General features: G+C 43.3%; 1 protein-coding gene across 2 annotated transcripts in view; it reads right to left on the reverse strand.

Annotated features, from left to right (window-relative positions):
• The window catches only part of ODF2 (outer dense fiber of sperm tails 2), a 16,881-nt gene extending 390 nt beyond the window's left edge, over positions 1-16,491 (reverse strand). Inside the window, exons 1-18 of one of the 2 annotated variants that reach the window (XM_010016450.1) lie at positions 16,384-16,491; positions 14,955-15,023; positions 13,614-13,781; positions 12,048-12,214; positions 11,418-11,547; positions 11,015-11,146; positions 10,265-10,336; positions 7,764-7,835; positions 7,060-7,176; positions 6,327-6,512; positions 5,638-5,747; positions 4,797-4,932; positions 4,014-4,124; positions 3,303-3,407; positions 2,798-2,956; positions 1,810-1,910; positions 1,101-1,263; positions 622-747 (exon numbers count right to left, since the gene is read on the reverse strand). In XM_010016450.1, coding sequence (XP_010014752.1) covers positions 622-747; positions 1,101-1,263; positions 1,810-1,910; positions 2,798-2,956; positions 3,303-3,407; positions 4,014-4,124; positions 4,797-4,932; positions 5,638-5,747; positions 6,327-6,512; positions 7,060-7,176; positions 7,764-7,835; positions 10,265-10,336; positions 11,015-11,146; positions 11,418-11,547; positions 12,048-12,214; positions 13,614-13,781; positions 14,955-15,023; positions 16,384-16,491 — 2,232 coding nt within the window. Of the gene's footprint in view, positions 1-621; positions 748-1,100; positions 1,264-1,809; positions 1,911-2,797; positions 2,957-3,302; positions 3,408-4,013; positions 4,125-4,796; positions 4,933-5,637; positions 5,748-6,326; positions 6,513-7,059; positions 7,177-7,763; positions 7,836-10,264; positions 10,337-11,014; positions 11,147-11,417; positions 11,548-12,047; positions 12,215-13,613; positions 13,782-14,897; positions 15,024-16,383 lie in introns of both variants that reach the window. The other variant, XM_010016449.1, reaches the window with a different exon arrangement.
• Positions 16,492-19,014: the final 2,523 nt, after the last annotated feature.

A 19,014-nucleotide genomic window follows, 5' to 3' on the forward strand; every position in this document is an offset into this window, starting at 1 on the left:
TTACCATAGATGGTGCTATGATATTTATAATTTGTTCCGCTCATTTCCAACTCCATTCAGCACCCACTGATCGAACCAGGAGACAATGGGGCTAATCAGTTGGGCTTTTAAAACTGATTAGCTATAGTTATGGGGAATTAAACACACTCTGCTCTGAAAAGCAACTTGACCTGATCCATGTGTCAACCCAATTCCAAGTAAAACTCAAGCAGCAGAGTAAATAGGACATTATGAAAGATTACCCTTCTTTCTTCTAGAAGAGAAGTTGCATTCTCTCTCAGATAACCAAGCACAGTGAATTAAGTTGAAATCTGTCCATGATACCTGATGCAAATCTTATTTGAATACAGAGGTCTGATTCTTTTCTTACACTTACGTAAGTTTAGAGCAAGTTCACTCAGATCATTGCTATAAGTAATAAGCAAATGAGTGTCCCCGCTCTTGAACCTGTGACATAACATGTCATTGCACACATCTGTCAAGGACACATACAACAGCATGTCACATTCAGACACAGCTCTGTGTGACTTGCAGCATGTCCATAGGACCTTGATTTACAGACTCCAGCTGCTGCCCAGGACACCACCAGCACAGCAAGAGCATCCCCTGCAAGTCACTCACATCATCTTTGCTCCGACGCAACTGGTTCAGTTCTGTCTTATTCCTACTCAGCTGGGTCTCCAAATCCAACATCTTAGACTGGGCTGACCTCTCTCTAGACGTTGCTCGTTCTCGGGTTTGTTCCACCTACACGTATCAACACAACAACTCTGTTAAAGGATTGTCTATGGAAGAACCATTTTTCCTACACCATTGCCCACAAAAGCCCAATATAGTTTAACTGGACACATTCTCACATATAAGCAGCAGCTCAGCCTTGTGCTTTCAGCTCTTGTGCTGCAAACTGGAGCACAGAGTTCAGGTTTTTCAATGGCTGAAGTGGTGACAAACGGTACCAGCACATTATCTGTATTTCACTGAACATGATGATTTCAATGAACTTCGTCACAGGCTGAGGAGGTATTTCCAGCATTCTCGCTCTTCTCCTTTTACAGACTGGGTAGTTTTGGGAGAATTCACAAACACAAGAAGTTACTTACTTGTGTTTTGGCATCCTCAATGGCCATCTCCAGCTGACGTGCCAAGGAGCTACACTCCCGGGTCTTCTCGTCTAACCGCAGCTGGCACTGGTGAATTGACTCCTCCCGTTTTGCTATGACCTGAAGGAATTCTATGTTCTGGGCACTCGTTGACTCGAGTTTTCTAGGTTAAGACAATAAGGGAAGGAAACCTATTCATTTTAAATGGAGTGTGTTCTAGCCTGCCTTTTTGTCAGGTCCTGACTAGTCTGGGAAAAGATTCTTTTTCTCCTTGAAAGGTGAAAACCCCAAGACACAGTTCACCATTTCTCAAATACAGGATTCCAAAGATTGAAGGACAGAGAGAGTACCCACATACCTGCATGTTCCCAGACATTGTTACTAAAAGGAGTTAATAAACATGGGTAAAATTACTGGAACAAGTAGTAACCTCAAAATCGTCAGGCTAGAATGGACAAGGAGCTGTTTTATGTGCTGTGTAAGACATCATCCTTTCTAACAACATTCATAACATGTGCTGCAAAAACATACAGCTCTCCAGTGGACAACTACTGATTTGAGATCCTTGTGGGATAAACCAACACACAGAATCCTGGAGGCACATGGGGGGCTGGAACAAGACTGAAGCTGTTCAATCCCCTGCAAGAAAACAATGTGAAGAGGATGGAAACGGAAGGTTAAAAGAGCAAGAAAGCCTGATTTTTCTAACCTTTCTAGCTCTTCCACCTTCAAGGTGAGCTGCTTTTTGTCCTCCTGGGCAGACTGACACCTCTCCCTTGTCATCTCCATTTTGTCCCCCTGGAGCTCAATCTAAAAATTACAGTGAGTAATTACTTCACAGGGTAGTCACTACACACACATGACCAACCACCTAAAGTATATGCAGCCTGCCAGAAGGAAACAAGCTCAATTCTTACTTTCTGGAGAATGCCAGAAAAGAAACAGCAGACAGAAAAGCAAAGCACTCAACATCCATATTTTGCTGGTGCTTCCAGTTAATGTTTGGAAAGGTAAGAGAAAGTTCTTCCATATTGCAAATGAAAAGCCAGGTCTGTAAACGCTTGCATGCAGAGCAGCCGCCTGTCAGCACAGCAAAGCACACACAGTAAGAGCAGCCATACACATGACAGCAGCCCACAAAGGCATTAGAGCCTGAAATACCAGGAAGGTTTATAATTCCAAGACAATCAGAGTAAAGCAGTCACACTGCGAGATCATTTGCTGTGTCTTGAGGCATGGTTGTAGAAGTCATGCCTGTTGTAATTGTCCTGCAATACCTAGAGAGTCCTCCTGGGGACAAAAAACAGGGATGGGGAAAACAACCTGAAATCAGGGTGAGAAAGCAAGGTTGGGGCAGCACTATCAGCAGAAAAGCACAAGAGGGAAAGCTGACAAGGTGATGGAAGTAACAGAAGCAAGTGTTGGCATTAGCAAGGGTTGCAACTGCTGTGATTCAAGTCGTAGTAAGTGCAGACCAGGGGATGAGGAAGCTTTCAAACAGTCAGGAATGTCACTAGCTACGCCGCTAGCTTCTTGCACAAAGACATGGCACACACCTTTATTTTGCAGTGCACGTTTAATCTTTTCAGAAAAAGATGAGAACAGAGATGAAGACTGAACCTTCCTGCGACTGGAAATTCATCTTGGTCTCAGACTTCTGGATTGCAGAGCTGCAGGTTATTTCTGCCATCCCTTACCTGCTGACGAAGATCTGAAATTAGGACAGACAAGTCGATGTTCTTCCTCTCATAGTTCTGAAGCTGCTCTCTATATTCTGCTATCTCTGCTTCTTTCATCTTTAGGATCTCAGGCAGCTTCTCCAGTTCAGCAAGCCTGCTCTGCAACTGCTTGTATGACTATAATCAAAGAAGAGAAGAAGAAAACATGAGGAATGTTCAAATGTTCAGAAGGTCAAGACTAAAAACACTTCTCAACTTCAGTGAAGCTTTGCTAGAATGCAACCATGGTGACACTGTGTGTGGGTATCTGGCCAGTGTTGGAGTTCGAAGCCTAAGGTCTTCTCCGGCTCCAAAAGGCTTTCTCTTAGGATTTGGCCTTCCCTATGGATGAAGTGAGAATGAGTATTTTGGATCACTGGCTTCAATTTTACTAGAAGTACAAGCTCTTCACAGCCATTTTTCACTACATTCAGAACAGTAAGATCCATGTACACAACATATCAGTGTTTAGAGGAATAGTTACCAGATCCATCTCATTATTCTTTTCCTCCTTTAGTGCCTTGTTCTCTTTACCAAATATCTCCAGTTTTGCTGCCACATCTTCTGCTTCCATTTGGGTCTTTAATATCTGGAAATTGAAAAAAACCAACACATACTTTATCTGTCATATATAATGCTCGAGGATCAGCAACAAGTTTCTTACCACACCAGCCACCACCCCAGAACTGTATCTGGAAGTTCACTTTCTGCTACCTGGATAATCTGGGCTTTCCACCAAATGTCTTCCCCCTTTTGCCTTATCTTCCTACAATCACAATATCCAAAATCCCTCCAAAAAAGCAGGCAAGGAACACTACTTGCCACACTAAGAGGCAGAAAAAAAAGCATCTCACTATTTTTCTTTACCTTTTGAAAAGGAGCTGGGGAAAGTGAAATACTAAAACCAGTCTTTTGTTTTTCATTCATCAAGGCCTCAGTTATGGGAGTCAGCTCTTCCTAATGGCCAAGTTATCAGCACACAGTGAGGAAGGCAAATCTCCCACACTCTGCATATAGCACATGGCAGTCTTGATGCTGCCAGCTGAGAAAAAGTCAGGCTAATAGAGACAAATTGACGAAACCCATATCAAACTGCAACATCCTCCAAGATCAAAGGGTTAAGGTGTTACAGAATAAGCCACAACAGTAAAGGGAGGAAACATGTCATTGCTGCAGGTTTTGGTATGATGCCTACCTGTGATTTGTAGTTTTCAATCATCCCTTCGTAGTTTTTGACAGAGATTCTGAGCTGCTGCACTTCAGCCTGTGCTTGCTTCAGCTTTTCTTCCATTGGGGCGACACTAGCCTGAAAAAAGAACACACTTGGAAGTTAACTGCCATGCTAAGCTGCCTAATGTCTAGACTAAGCAAAAAAAAGGCTTTTGTCAGTGTAAGCTGGCAAAACTTTCCAGGCTTCAGTGGATTGCCAAATTTTCGTCAGCAGAGAGGTTTGGGATGGATGCGCAGTCTTTCCATTTGCCTGAATGAGCTGTGCTACTTGGATTAGGGCTATTCCTTATTTGGATCAATGCCTAGCTTTCCAAGAAGAAAATGATGTAGGTTACCTACAAGATCACCAGTGGTAAGAAAAGACAGAAGAAATATGCCAGCCATTTTCTTTTGTTCTGGAAATTACCACTCTCCCTTGCATGAGCTACAGTTGGTTGTTCTCTGGCAAGCAGTATGAAGACGTAAAGACAAGATGTAAGAATCCAGCTGGAAGAAACAGTACTTGGATCAGAGATCCTCCTAACCAAAACATGGAAGAAACCCAGTCCTCACAGAATGTATGTTTCCTTTATGTCTCTACCCAGCACACTTGTCCTATCACACTCAGGTTATGGAGAAACTGGTTTGAAAGTGAACGGGAGCAACGGGTCCAATTCAACTCTGTTGTCAGAGGCCAAGCAACTTGTTGTAATGTGTCCCTTTTTTTCCCCCCCTACCATTTCAGCTTCAAACCCTTAAAATCACTGACCTTTAGTCTTTCATTCTCCATTTTTAAAGCAGAGGTCTCTGAATTCTGTCGATGCACTTTATCTGGCACCACATCTCTGTAATCCCGCACCTTGTCCTCCTGAGTTGCCTGCTCCTCCAGCAAGTCTGCAAGACGGCTGCCATACAGAAAGAAAACCTATGCTTAAGTGACAAGAAAGAGTAAGACTCCCAGCCCTTAAACATTAGCTTCAGAAACACGGCTTTTTCCTACCCTTTCATCCTATTTTTTCCTGTCCTCCACGTATGCACACCTATCTTTTGTACTGTTCTACTACCTCAATCTTCTTAGTCTGCTGGAAATTAACTTGAGTTGTCCTCTTAGAACTCAAATGCATTGCCTTCAAGATACACAGGGGGAAGATCTACCTTTCTCTTGTCTCCTACCTACCTATTTTGTCCTGCAGCAACAACTGTACTGCAGTAATAACACTACATTTATTGACCTGCACAACAAAATTGACATGAGCTACACTGCCTATTTCTTCTAATCCCTTCAAGTTTTTAAATAGATCTCAAAAGAAAAATAACCATAATTCTTTCAAAGCATTATAAAATTGCAAAGGAACAGGGTTTTAAGGGTCAGCAAACCCTTAAAAAGTCTGTCTTTGCTGTGGCAAGTCAGCAGCAGAAGCCACATCACTATTCTGCTCTCTCTGTTCCCAAACACTCCTCTAGCCCTTAGGCAGTGCTGGTTTTGCTTGGCTATTTACAGGCAATCCAATGAAATTGTTTAATGGTATTATTTACTTCAGGTAAATTATCCTTGAACTTAGAACACATCCCCATTCATGCTTGTTACTCTACACTAGTTTTATTTGAACCTGGTCAGTGTAACAATCTCCAGTTCGAGGTCACTCCGGTCCTTCACTGCTTTGTCATGACGGCTCCTCCAGGTCTCCAGAGTGGACAGTGCCTCAGCAACATACCCATCCTATCAACCAAAAGAAATACAGGAAGAACAGAACAAGGGTAACAAAAAATGTCACTGGATATGGGATATGCAGATAATACAAGGCATGGCTAAGATGCTACTAGTGGCTCTTGTCCCCGGGATTCAAAAAACAAGGGATAGGAAAAAAATAATCAAGTAGTGCAAAATCCATGTTCCCTTCTGATTTGTCTCAGTCCTGACTTTTCTACTTTTCCTTGATATCTTTCAGTCTTTTTGCCTTTCTGCTCTAACTCCATTCAGAGCTTTCAGTCAAAATAGCAGGGCTTTATTTTATTGGCAGTGGTCAACCCTCAGATTGTTCTGAAGAACCAAAAATCAGATCTGCTGGCTTAGTATTATCTAAGTTATGGCAAGTCCTAAGTTAAGGACATGCAGTGAATACAGTGACAGCTGAAAAAACTGGTTTTGTTCTAAACTTAGCATAAATGGGCCAAGGCATCAAGACAGAAATAAATCTCATTAGTTGAAAGCAAAGACTCCCCCCAGGGCTGCTACCAGAAGTCAAAGATTTAGATGCATGATTTGAAATGAGGTCTCTTCTCCTGTATTATCAGGTACCTTTTCTGTTAGCTGGGCAGTTAGTTGCTCTGCATACTCTTCACTCCGCTCTGCCCTCTCTTTCTGTGCACGGAGGGCTTTCTTCAGGGCCTCTTTGTCACGATCTGCCTTCTGCTTTACTTCTTTCATCTGTTCCATGATACGTTCCACCTCTGCCTTGTACTGAGCTTCACCGCGCTCCAGATTCTGCGGAGAGGGAAGAAAAACACCATATGGAATAATGCCCTTACACCTGCATACCCAAAGCAGCAACTCATTTCCTAGAACTGGTAGAGAGAGCTGACTATAAAGCCCCAGCTTTCAGCCTGGAGGTTCTTGCAATCAGGTTTCACCTTCACGATCCTATCCTAATATTGAAAGACATGTCAGCATGACATGTCTGGCTTTCCTTCCAAGAGTCTTCCTTTCTTCTTTCATAACCCACTCTCTAGAATACTTATTTCCTTTCCTGACCAAGGTAAACACTGGTTTACCATTCTTTTGATCTACCCAAGAACATTGTCTTTATTAATTGCATTGCTCCCATATGATAATGTTGCTTTATGCAGCTATATACCTTAACAGAATTAAAGCTCCTCTAAACTATTAACACACATACTCATCATAACATCATCACAACATCAACAGATACTTTAAATAAGACTTTGAACAAGATACTACTTCCCTCGTGTCGTGGTCAGTTCAGTTTATGAGTAACTGAAGAGCTGATCCCCAGGGACCATTGCAAACGTACCCGTAGCTGCACAGCCAGGCGGTTGTTCTCCGCTTCTTTGCCTCGCAACTGGGCTTGTAAATGGGCTTTCATAGCCTCCATAGATTTGGAGAGTTCCTCTGCTGCCTTTGCTTGATCCTAAATAAGAAGCAACAAGACACAGACTTTTTCCTCAACAAGCTAACAGAGGGAACACTTTGTAAAACCTAACAGTCTGATTTCTTCACTGAAGGGTCTCCAGCCACCTCCGCTTTCCTCAGATGGACCCTCACGGCTCTTCTAGTCCAACAAAATGGGGAACAAATGAGTAGCCATTTATTTTAAATCAGATGTGAATGACTGGCCCGAAAGATTTATTCTAGGGCAAAACATCCTTCATATGGCATCTCTTCCACTACATTCCCCTTTAAATTACTAAACAGAGGAACAGGCTGGAATTTGACATCAGGAGCCAACAGGATCTTAAACAGAAAGGCAACTCAGTGATAAGCCCAAGCAAAGAGAATACTACCTAGTCATCCTTGTGAGAGATGGCTTATTAGCACAATAAGGAATCCACAACTGTGTAGAAACTGGTAGCTGTTCGTCTAGTTTTATAAGCAAGCCAGTCATCTGATCCCTTAAAAAGTAATTTTCCGCAAATCCAAATCCATAGTTTGGACTATGTGTGGTTCTACGGAACTCAAAGGTGGAACAGGGAGGGGAAAATGGAAAAAGGGAACTACCTTTCCTGCCTGTATCTGATTGGCAAGACTCTCCACTTCTTTTTCTTTCTCCTGAAGCTTCATCTGAAGTTGCTGGGAAAACAACCACCACTTAGATGTTAAGTAACAAACATTTAGTTTGGCAGGTGGAGGAAAAGAGGTGTAACTGTCTCCCTCCCTCGACTCTGATTCATGGCACTCTCTGGTATCCACAGCAACAGAAAAACAGGCTGCATTCTCCTCAAGCAGAAAGGGTACAAACACTTGTGTAACAGGGCATAAAATACTCAGTCAAGAGCAAGGACCTGACAGGATCATATATCCCACAGATAAAAAAGGGCATTACCTGTCTCACAGCAAATTTTATAGCTTCTGGCAATGTAAGAACTCTTTTTCTCAGTTTACAGGTAAGGAAATGAACAAAAACTGGCACCAGATCACTCATTCAGTGACAGAAGCAGATACAGAGAGCTTCCCCTCTTTGTGCTTTTCACAAAACCATAGGATCATTTAGGTTGGAGAAGACCTTTAAGATCCAGTCCAACCATTAACCCAGCACTGCCAAGTCAGCCACTAAATCATGACCCTAAGGGCCACATCTACACATGCGTTAAATACCTCCAAGGATGTGACACCACCACTGCCCTGGGCACCCCGTCCTAATGCTTGACGACCCTTTTGGTGAAGAAAGTTTTCCTAATATCCAGTCTAAACCTCCCCTGGTGCAGCTTGAGGCCATTCCCTCTTGTCCTATTGCTTGTTTCTTGGGAGAAGAGACTGACCCTCACGTCACTACAAACTCCTTTCAGGTAGTTGTAGAGAGTGATAAGGTCTCCCCTGAGCCACCTTTTCTCCACACTGAACAACTCCAGTTCCCTCAGCTGCTCCTCATAAAACTTGTGCTCCAGGCCCTTCACCAGCTTCATTGCTCTTCTTTGGACATGTTCCAGCATCTCAGTATCTCTCTTGTAGTGAGGGGCCCATAACTGAACGCAGAATTCAAGGTGCAGCCTCACCAGGGCATCTTTTGTATAGACAAAAGATGACCATTTCCCCTTAGATTATGGGGCTTCATTCTGCTCCTTATTCCTGTCTTCCAGCTCAGGGGGCTGGGTACCCTGAGAACAACTGGTCTTACTATTAAAGACTGAGGCGAAGAAGGCATTAAGCTCCTCAGCCTTTTCCACATCCTTTGTCACTAGGTTTCCCCCTACATCCAATAAAGGATGGAGATTCTCCTTAGCCTTCCTTTGTTGCTAACGTATTTATAGAAACATTTTTTATTGCTTTTTATGACAGTACCCAGATTAAGTTCTAGTTGGGCTTTGGCTGTTCTAACTTTCTCACTCAACCCTATCATCACCATCATTAAGCTCTAGACAACCAAACCACATAGATCTACCCCACCACTTTTCCTTCCTTGCCTATCCCTTCTATAGCCATCCATTGCAGCACTCCAGTTGTCCATGTTTCCATGATGACAACTATGTTGTAGTTTTCCTGCTGCACAATGACTTCCAGCCCCTCCTGTGTGTTGCCCATGCATTCGTGTAGATGCGCTTCAGTTGGACTATTGATCCTGCTGCCTTTCTAGGGGGAGAAACCCCAATTCCTACATGACCATTTTCAGGCTCTTCTGTGGTTTCTAACACAAACTCTTATGTCTTTGCTGCCACACGGATCTCCATCCCCTGCCTCCTCTGAGATGGCAGACCAAAGCACCTCGCTAGCACGCTGTTCCTCAAACATTGGTTTTATCCTGTTCCCCTTCAAATCTAGTTTAAAGCTCTTTCAACAAACCCTGCTAACTCCCATGTGAAGATCCTTTTTCCCCTTTGGGACAGGCCTGTTGCCAGCAGGCCTGGTGTCACGTGAACCAACCCACGGTCCACACCCCCAAAATTCTACTGGTGACACCAGGCTTGGAGCCAGGTATTGATCTGTTGGCTATCCCTAAAGATAACATGATAAACATACAGGAACGATAAGATAATTTCAAAACTGAAGAATTCTATCCTCAGCATCAGGGACATTTATTTCTACAGTAGGTATTTTTTTCCTCCCACCCCCAGGGTTTTCTTTTTAAAGAAACATGTAGTACAATTATTGCTTTGTACATTCAGTACTATAAGAAAAGGTAAGCAGAATCATAGAATGGTTTGGGTTGGAAAGGACCTTAAGATCATCTAGTTCCAACCCCCTTGCCATGGGCAGGGACACCTTGCACTAAACTATGTCACCCAAGGCTCTGTCCAACCTGGCCTTGAGCACTGCCAGGGATGGAGCATTTACCACTTCTCTGGGCACCCTGTGCCAGCGCCTCACCACCCTCACAATCATCTGTTCTTAAACACAATAAGGACAGGCTTAAGTTCTTCTATATAGCTGAATACTGTAAATCCTAATGGTGTTCTTCATGAAGGTCTCACCTATGTTATCCCCATTCTAAGCCCCTATATTTCAAGGGCTATGAAAAAAACAAAACAAAGACCCCAACAACAAAAAGCTTGTGTTTTGCTTACCACATTCTCTGCATCTGAGTCAGCCAGCCTTTTCAGTAGTATTTTGTGCCGTGCCATTAACTTCTGAGCATCCTTCTACAAAAGAAATACATAAGACTTATGTATTATTAACACAATTATTAACTAAAAAGTCAGTTACAGACAGTTACTTTAAATGGAACTGGGCAAGTCAATCATTTGTCCCCAGCTGCAGCAGCAATTCTCAGCAGATATCCAGAAGCACCAATATAAAAATACATATAAAATATAAACTAAAGAAAGAATAGCAATTTCACTTCTGTATTGCTCTTACAAGCAGTAAAGAATTGTTCTGAACAAGCAGGACAGAATTGTTTACAATCTCTTTGTTACTGCTCTTAGAACCTACAAAATAAGGTTCTGAATATCCTTAGGCTCCCATTAACTAAGGTCACATCTAGTCCTCAGATGTCAGCCAATTCAACTGCACCAGTAACATTTCACACTAGCACAGTCAGCTGTATCCAGAGGAGAAAGAACTGACAACACAGCAGAGCTTATACCTTTTAATACAGTCAAAGACTTAGATGCTCTAACATCCTCACAGCAGAAAAGTCAGCCTTATAGGGATAAAAACCCAACAAAACCACAAAAAAGCCTATCCATCCTTTATGACACAGAGACAACAGCAGGGCTGGGAAAAAGCATTCAAAGCTCTCAAACTGCATTTCAGCTCCCAAGATGACATAGCCTCCTGTAATCAGCCAAGCTCAGGCACACAGTACAGCTCACCTCCTTGTTGTGCTGCTCTTTGAGAAGCTGTCGTAGTGTCTGGTTGGTTTCTTCAAAGGTGGTCAATTTCTGGAGCAGAAGTTCTTTTTGCCTTGTCAGTGCATTAATGTCTGAGCTGCTCATGTGCTTCTCCTACAGAAGATGAAAAAAAAGGAAAAGCATTGTTCACATGGAATGTGTGAAGCTGATACAAGCACAAGCAGTGCAATAGTGAGCACCACGTGTGCAGAAGGTGACTGGATGCTGCAAGTAAATACCCCACTTCCAAACAAAACTGAGAAACACCTTAAGCATGTTAAATCCCTCCACTTATCAAGAGAAACAATTGTCACATTACATTTTTAAGACAGCCATATAACAGGACAACATAGTAAAGGCAAGAACAAAAACAGACAACACCTACAATGTTGAGCCTCCCAATTGTATTTTCCAGGGCACGGATCTGCCTGGCGGCTGCTGCTGCATCCCTTTCTGCCTCGCCCAGCTTGGACATCAAACACTCCTTCTCATGCTGCAGGTACTTTTTCTCTATCCTGTAATGAGAATTCAGCCATCAGAGAAACAAGAAGCTTTGACAGTTGTACCAGCCACTACTGATATACAGTTGATTGGATTAAGAGAAACCCCGTGATTCAGCCCTCTCAGGGGCTGTCACCTCTAGTTTTCAGTTTCATGTTTATTCATTTATTGTTCTACCAATATCATCACAATTCAAACAGCATCTCTTAACCCTCAAAATATTAACTGCAGAGCTAGGATGACCCTCCTGTTGGCCACACAAGCCAACTACTCTCAGCTTCCTCTCAAGAGTAGTTTTTTCCATTCCAATAATCATCCTATAGCCCTTCTCTGCACCTATTGCCACTGAGGTTCCCCTTCTAAAAGGTGACAAAAACTCCCAAGACCATCAGCTCTTGAGCAGCACTGTGACCCAACATACAAACTACAACCTCAAATAACGTTAGCAGTAAAGGAGGTATTGCCCTGTAAATACTACTACTTGGAGTAACAACGGAGAATGGAGCTGTCTTACATAGTCAAGTCTTTCTCTTCCCTTATGCGCTCCATATTGCGCCTGAGCAGCGTATTCTCATGTTCTGTTTCTACCAACTCTTGTGTGACTTCATTGAGTTGCTCTTTCTGCTCCTCCAGGAGACGCTCTGTCAGTTGCTTGTGTTCCTCCTTTTCCTGCATCTTGGCCTGATGGAGATATTTAAATAGAACTTAAGACAAACCAGGTGCTTTTAAAGTAATACACAGAATCCATGTCTCAAAGCACTGAATCAGCTACTGAGCTGCAAACAACAGCAGATCAGGCTTTTTCTTGGGGTTTTTTCCTTCCCTCTCCCTAGATATTTCCGGGCTGCTCCTGTGCACAAAGGGCATAATTGAGCCATTGCCTTGAATTATCTCCCATCCCACAAACACGGGGTCCTGGCTTTAAGTCACATGCCAATAAATCGTCATCAGCCATGAGACATGAGAAAGGCCTCAAACGTGGCAGAAAAAGAGCTCTGGTGGCAGTTAACACACTGGAGATGGCTCCTATTGCTCCACTATTGCTTTGGGAGATCCATGGAACTGGCTGAAATCAACCTAAATAGTCCCTGGCATTTTGTTTTCATCTACCTGCTCTGTAGCAGCTCAGTGTCACTGCTGGTAGTGTGACTGGAGTTGTGTATGTACTTACTTAAGAGTTGAATGGGGCTCAGAAGTAGGCTACTGCTCCCCATGAATGACACATGTACCCCACTTGGCAGTTAAGAGTGCTATAAACAGTTGTAGATGTGAAGAAAGAGAGAACACAGAGGGGGCTGAACCACTGCACCACACTTGGGTTTTTCTTTTTGCAGCAAAAAGCCACTGGAGATTCCCTGGCTTGCACAGAATCAAAGCTAACAACATTCATGTGATCTTACCCCCTGGATTTAAGTGACAACACCAAACATTTAGATTCAATTAACTTATTAAAAGTATCAAAGTGGTCTTCTATTTTAGTTATGCAAGTGATTCCATTAAATTCTGTACCATAAATAAAATGGAGAACGCTCAATGCAAGAATCTGTGTGACTCAAATCCTATTCTTGTTCATTGATTTGAATGTTATGGTTTTGGGTAAATTAATAATACTTAAGATTTGCTACCCTCAGTGTTAACTCAAAGTTAAAAATGCAGTTTGCCCACATCATAATGCATCTGGGAACATCTCCTACCTGTTTTTTAAGCGGTGTCAAGTACATAAGACACTACTTATCTGGAAAACACATCATCAGTGGGTTGCACATTTTTAAACAGAATGAGAAGAAACAATCTTCTTAAGTGGATTATTTGACACCAAAACAGCAATATACTGTATTTTTCACCTTCTAGAATAACCAGTTTTCAGACTTTGGGCTTAGGCAGAAAAGAGATTATTTGGAAACTGAAGCACAGCAACACCTTATTAAATGGATAAGGTTTTACAATGTTGCAGAGTAGGGCTTAGTAATTTCTCAGTAGGATAGTTCAGCTCTTCTAAACAACTTCAAACAAGCTACCAGTGGCCTGGGTAGTCTGTTATTGCACCAAGACTTGACTCCTGCCTCCTCCATATCCTCACCTCCTTCATCATTCCCACTGCATTTATGAGGCTATCTATCTTCTTTTCATATTCATTCATTCTGCAGCAAACAACATCTTCCTCATCTGTGGAGAGGTCGCTCAGGTGCAACGCTGATGGCATTTTGTCTGAATCTGGAGGTGCAGCTTCTAGGTGGTGAGCTGGTCCCTGGTAGGAAACACCAGCAAGTTAGAAACAGCATTCTAACCCTAACTCTGCCAAACACAGAGAGCAGGTTGTATCACAGCAATAAGGCTGCTAGAGAAAAATAACTTGTCAACAGCTCTTTCATTTCCATGGGGGAAAGGTCAAGAATGCAGAAAGACTTGGACAGCAAAAGAAGAAAAAATAATGAAAGCTCAAGTTCTCATCTAGGAAAAGCCATGAATGCAAAAGGAAAACCTGTCAACCCACACAAAGGAGAACACACTACACAAATACTCCAAGAACAGCAGCACCTCGCTGTGCCTCCAGGTAAGATCTTGAAGGGGACTAGCAAAGCTACAATAAACCAAGAAATTTGTCTGGCTTATAGAGGCAGAAAAGCATGATATGGGCACAGACTAATAATTAAGTTCCTATTTTTCTGCATTAAAGAGTGAAAAAGATTTATAGAAGACTCAACGGGTGGTAGGTGACAGTAGCCTTCTTTCATAGAATCATAGAACGGTTTGGGTTGGAAAGGACCTTAAGATCATCTAGTTCCAAGCCCCCTGCCACAGGCAGGGACACCTTGCACTAAACTATGTCACCCAAGGCTCTGTCCAGCCTGGCCTTGAACACTGCCAGGGTTGGAGCATTCACAACTTCATTGGGCAACCCATTCTAGTGCCTCACCACCCTCACAGTGAAGAGCTTCTTCCTTATATCTAATCTAAACTTCCCCTGTTTAAGTCTGAACCCATCACCCCTTGTCCTACCACTACAGTCCCTAACGAAGAGTCCCTCCCCAGCATCCTTATAGGCCCCTTTCAGACACTGGAAGCTGCTCTGAGGTCTCCACGCAGCCTTCTCTTCTCCGGGCTGAGCAGCCCCAGCTTTCTCAGCCTGTCTCCATATGGGAGGTGCTCCAGCTCCTGATCATCCTCGTGGCCTCCTCTGGACTTGCTCCAACAGCTTCGTGTCCTTTTTATGTTGAGGACACCAGAAGTGTACACAATACTCCAAGTGAGGTCTCACGAGCAATCAGAAATGAGATCAGCCCAGCTCCCCCACTATACATCAACTCTCTTTAACCTCAGATAGGCCTGAAAGTTTGTTTTAAAGAGCAAACTCAGGCAATACCTCCCATCTGCAGGTGGACTCCCGGACAGATGTTTTGCCTGGGGGTACCCAGGGGGCTTTCGTTCTCACCCGGACACTTCGACACACATTCACAGTATCCCCCTTCACTTTCTGCTTGTGCTTTTGCTGGAAAAAGGAAAAAAAAGAGAAAATAAATCACAGACTTTTAAAGCACCATTTACAGTTTTTAGTACTACAAAGCCAACTAAAAGATGATTCATACAAAAATATCACCGTGTTATGCATGACACATCACAGAAGACCGGCCAGCAGCCATCAGAGGAGGCTAACACCAGCCTGAAGGAAAGGTTATTGCACATTCAGCTGACAGAATGTTCTTGTCTATCAAAAAGCAGCTCTGTGATATACCTGGGATACCTGCACTTGTGATGTGATGAGAGCCTTACCCAGCAGGCCAGGGGGGGAGACTGGGGCAGGGGAGAAGGAAGTCTTCTCTGTATGGAGATACACAAGAAAATATCACAATACAACCCTTCCCATGAAGAAGGAGCAACCTCAGAGATCCCTTTTCCATTCCAAATGTGTCTCATGAAAGAGCAGATAAATCATGTGATAACAGCACTACCAGAGAAAAATAAGAACAGTGTGATTGGTTCTGAAAAGCCTCTGAAGTGTTTTTCCTGCTTTGCAGTCAACTAATAGATGGACATTTATTTGCACTGAACTTGAAGTGCTCTGACTGAAGGGAAGTTCAAGTGGTTTTGCACAATTCTGACCTTCAGAGAAAAATCTGATGTTCTAAATATTCCCTACAGGCAATTAATTAATAGGAGTCATTGATTTCACTGTTCAGGCCCTACATCATTAAGATATGCACCATTAGCAACAAACACAAAATTAATAGAGGACTTAAAACAGGATGGCTGCACCTAAGGAGGAATGAGCATCACCTTTACGTAAACATCCAGCTGCAAAAGAGGATAGGAGATAACTAGGAACTCAACTTCAGTCCTGCCTTCAGCCTGCTGTGGACAAGGCTATGAAGAGATTTTCTTTGCTGCATAGTGCAGCAGATCATGAAGGTGCTTAATGCCAGATGACGATTTGAATCAAGACTCTTTTTTCCCTAACCACATGCATTTTAACACAATCAAGATGATAGTTGGAACACCTAGATGTTACCTTTCCCCAGACCTTTCCTACAAAAATAAGGATGAAGCCAAAGAAAAATCATTATCAAGACACAAATCCAGGAAATACAAGGGGAAAAAAAAAATCTCTCAAACTACTTCACATTGGAAGCAACAGCCCTCACAATCACATACTTGAACATGAGAAGTATGTATCCTGTATCATACTTAAAACGCCTTAAACATATGTCACTGAAAATCCACCACTGAACACAAATTCAAGTCTTACACTTCCAACACAACAGTAAAACAGACCTTGTAGATGGTGTGGTGCTTCGAGGACCATTCACCTTCCTCTTTGTAGCTCTTACAAACAGCCAGCTACACACTCCTACCTGGCATTTTGCAGGTGTGGTTTTCTGACCCTTTTTAATATGGACATGGACAGGGGTGTTTTCATCCACATGGACGTGCAAAGGGGGAGATGAGGAACGGTTCTTCATGGCTCTTCTCCCACAAACGGGAAAGGGCAAGACAATGGAAGGAAACCTGTGGATAAGGAAACTGGAAATAACAACACTTCCCTCTGTGCCACAAAAATGGCCAGCCTTGGTTAAAGTTTGAGCTTTCTTCCAGTATCATCTGCCATTTTGAACTGCACACTATTTCGCTGGAAAGCTGGGATTAATACAAATAATTTATCTGCTTCTGTTTTTTTCTGCTTTGAACATTGCTAAAAAAGACCAAATACAGTTGGATTGACAGCAGGTGTCTGAAAGAGTCATTGGAGTTCAAAGTCTTTGAGCAAGCAAGCAAGTAAGGTTCCAGTAACCAACACCATCTGATTATGAAGAGAAATTTGAAGGGAGAAGAAGAGGAGCATTCATTTAACAGTTTATTTCAGAAAAATCAACAAGAAACCATCAGATCCTTCCATCCCAGAACCCTGACCCTGTAAACAATTTCATACCAGTTTGAAGTGTCTTTTTGAAGTTAAACAAATGCTTAAAAGCTTTTTGGATCACAGTATTTCTTTAACCTTCAGGAAAAGAGCATAACCTTAAGCAATACCTAACACAAGACGGAAAAGCCTAGAGATGCAAGATTAAAGCCACCATCTTTGAGCTCGATGCTTTGGCTGAGGTAATGGCATGATGCAATTGCAAATCCTACAAAAATCCACCAGCAGCACTAACCTGGTTCTGGCAGAAAGGCTTTTTGTAAGGTAAAATACTTACACTTATTCTAACGCTTTTGGCTCTTCTGGACAGTGCGTTCTGTGCAGAGACTGAAGTCATTTCATCGTTGATGGATGAGGGACACCTGATATAGAAATAATAAAATGACCACTAATAAGAAAAGGTGTCAAATTGTGAACATCCCCCTCTTTTCAATTTAAAGGTCAAACACACTGAGTATATGGAGCCAAACAACAGCAGTTGGTGTGTCCTGGCTTCCTCTGACAAGCATGGGATGAGGGAAGGTCAGAGATTGCAATTCCTTACATAGTGATGATGAAACTTGGCTTAAACAGTGGAAATGTTTTGTACAATTACATGATGGCCTTGCTCAAACAGTTACAAACCTTCAGATTCTAACTACAATTTTAAACTGGTTTAATAAGGAAATAGGTTTGAACAATTCTAGGGCACATGTACATCCCTTCCCTAACCCCACACCCTCCCGGAGTTCTGCCATCATCAACAAATTCTGGACAAAAACTGGACAGAAACATTGATGTTTAGGTTTATGCTGTTGTGCAGGCTGAAGACATGCATCCCAATTAGCACTCATGCTGAAGGGAACCCAGCACCACACAGACTCATGCTCAGCAGATACATGTGTATGGAACTGGGAGTCAGCTACAGCACAGGCATCTTCTGGCCTGGAGGGACTTGAAGAAATGGGAGTGCAGGAGAAGGGATCTCCAAAGGACGAATGCCTGTTGGGGAGTGATGGAGCACAGCTATTGGAGTGGTGGTATGTCAGGCTTAGTTAGCTAACCTCATGGTAACACTCCTCCATAATGTTACAAATCACACTTCTTAACGTGGTAAAGCAGGATTTTGTACACCACTTCTGCCAGGCTAGAATTTAGATCATTCTTTACAGCTCATTGATTAATTTACCAGCTTGTTAAGATTCATGTAATGAACTACTCTAAATATACCTATTACTACTGCATCTGGTTTTAAGCAGGATGTGTTTAAGACAAAACAACCTGTACATCATGTCAGAGTTAGGAAGATTACAGAGGGCAAGGGAGATAGATTCCCCACCTTCTAGCTATGAACAGCTCCAAGCACTGCTGGGCACTTTATCCTGGTTTTTTTTCCAAGAGAAGAGTTAAATGCTCCCCGGGCCCACATGTGAGCATGGGCTACAGCACTGATGGAGAACATGCAGAGCTTTTGAATCCCAGCCTGGTTTGGGGTGAAGGGACCTTAAAGCTCATCCAGCTCCAACCCCCTGCAATGGGCAGGGACACCTTCCACTAGAGCAGGTTGCTCCAAGCCCCTGTGTCCAACCTGGCCTTGAACACTGCCAGGGATGGGGCAGCCACAGCTTCTCTGGGCACCCTGTGCCAGCGCCTCAGCACCCTCACAGGGAAGAGCTTCTGCCTCAGATCTAACAACCACAAGTGAAACAGAAGTGCAGTCACCAGCTTTCCATAGCAACTAGTTTTATTTCAGAAGTTTAAGCAACTTTTCTTGCCATCTCTTGAGACTGTTCAGACAATCTCTGGCTGCCTCAAGCTGGCAGGGCCCTATCCCGGGGTCAGTCTCCCGCTCCAAGCAGGATCAGCTCCCAGCTCAGAGGAGGGCTCTCCACAGAAAGAGGCTGGGAAGGAGCAGCACCACCCCCTGGCAGCCCGTCCCAACGCCCGCCCCGGTACAAAGCACGTTTTCCGTTACATATTCAAAGTCGCCCGGTGGCCCCCGACTCCCCTGAGGCAGGCGGTACTCCTCTACTGACAGAGCGCGCTAAGGGGCTGCTCCCGGGTGCCCCGCCCCACCGGCCCCCTC

The sequence above is a fragment of the Nestor notabilis genome, unplaced genomic scaffold (assembly GCF_000696875.1).
Source record: "Nestor notabilis isolate BGI_N333 unplaced genomic scaffold, ASM69687v1 scaffold14136, whole genome shotgun sequence".
In the NCBI taxonomy this organism is placed as follows: Eukaryota; Metazoa; Chordata; class Aves; order Psittaciformes; family Psittacidae; genus Nestor; species Nestor notabilis.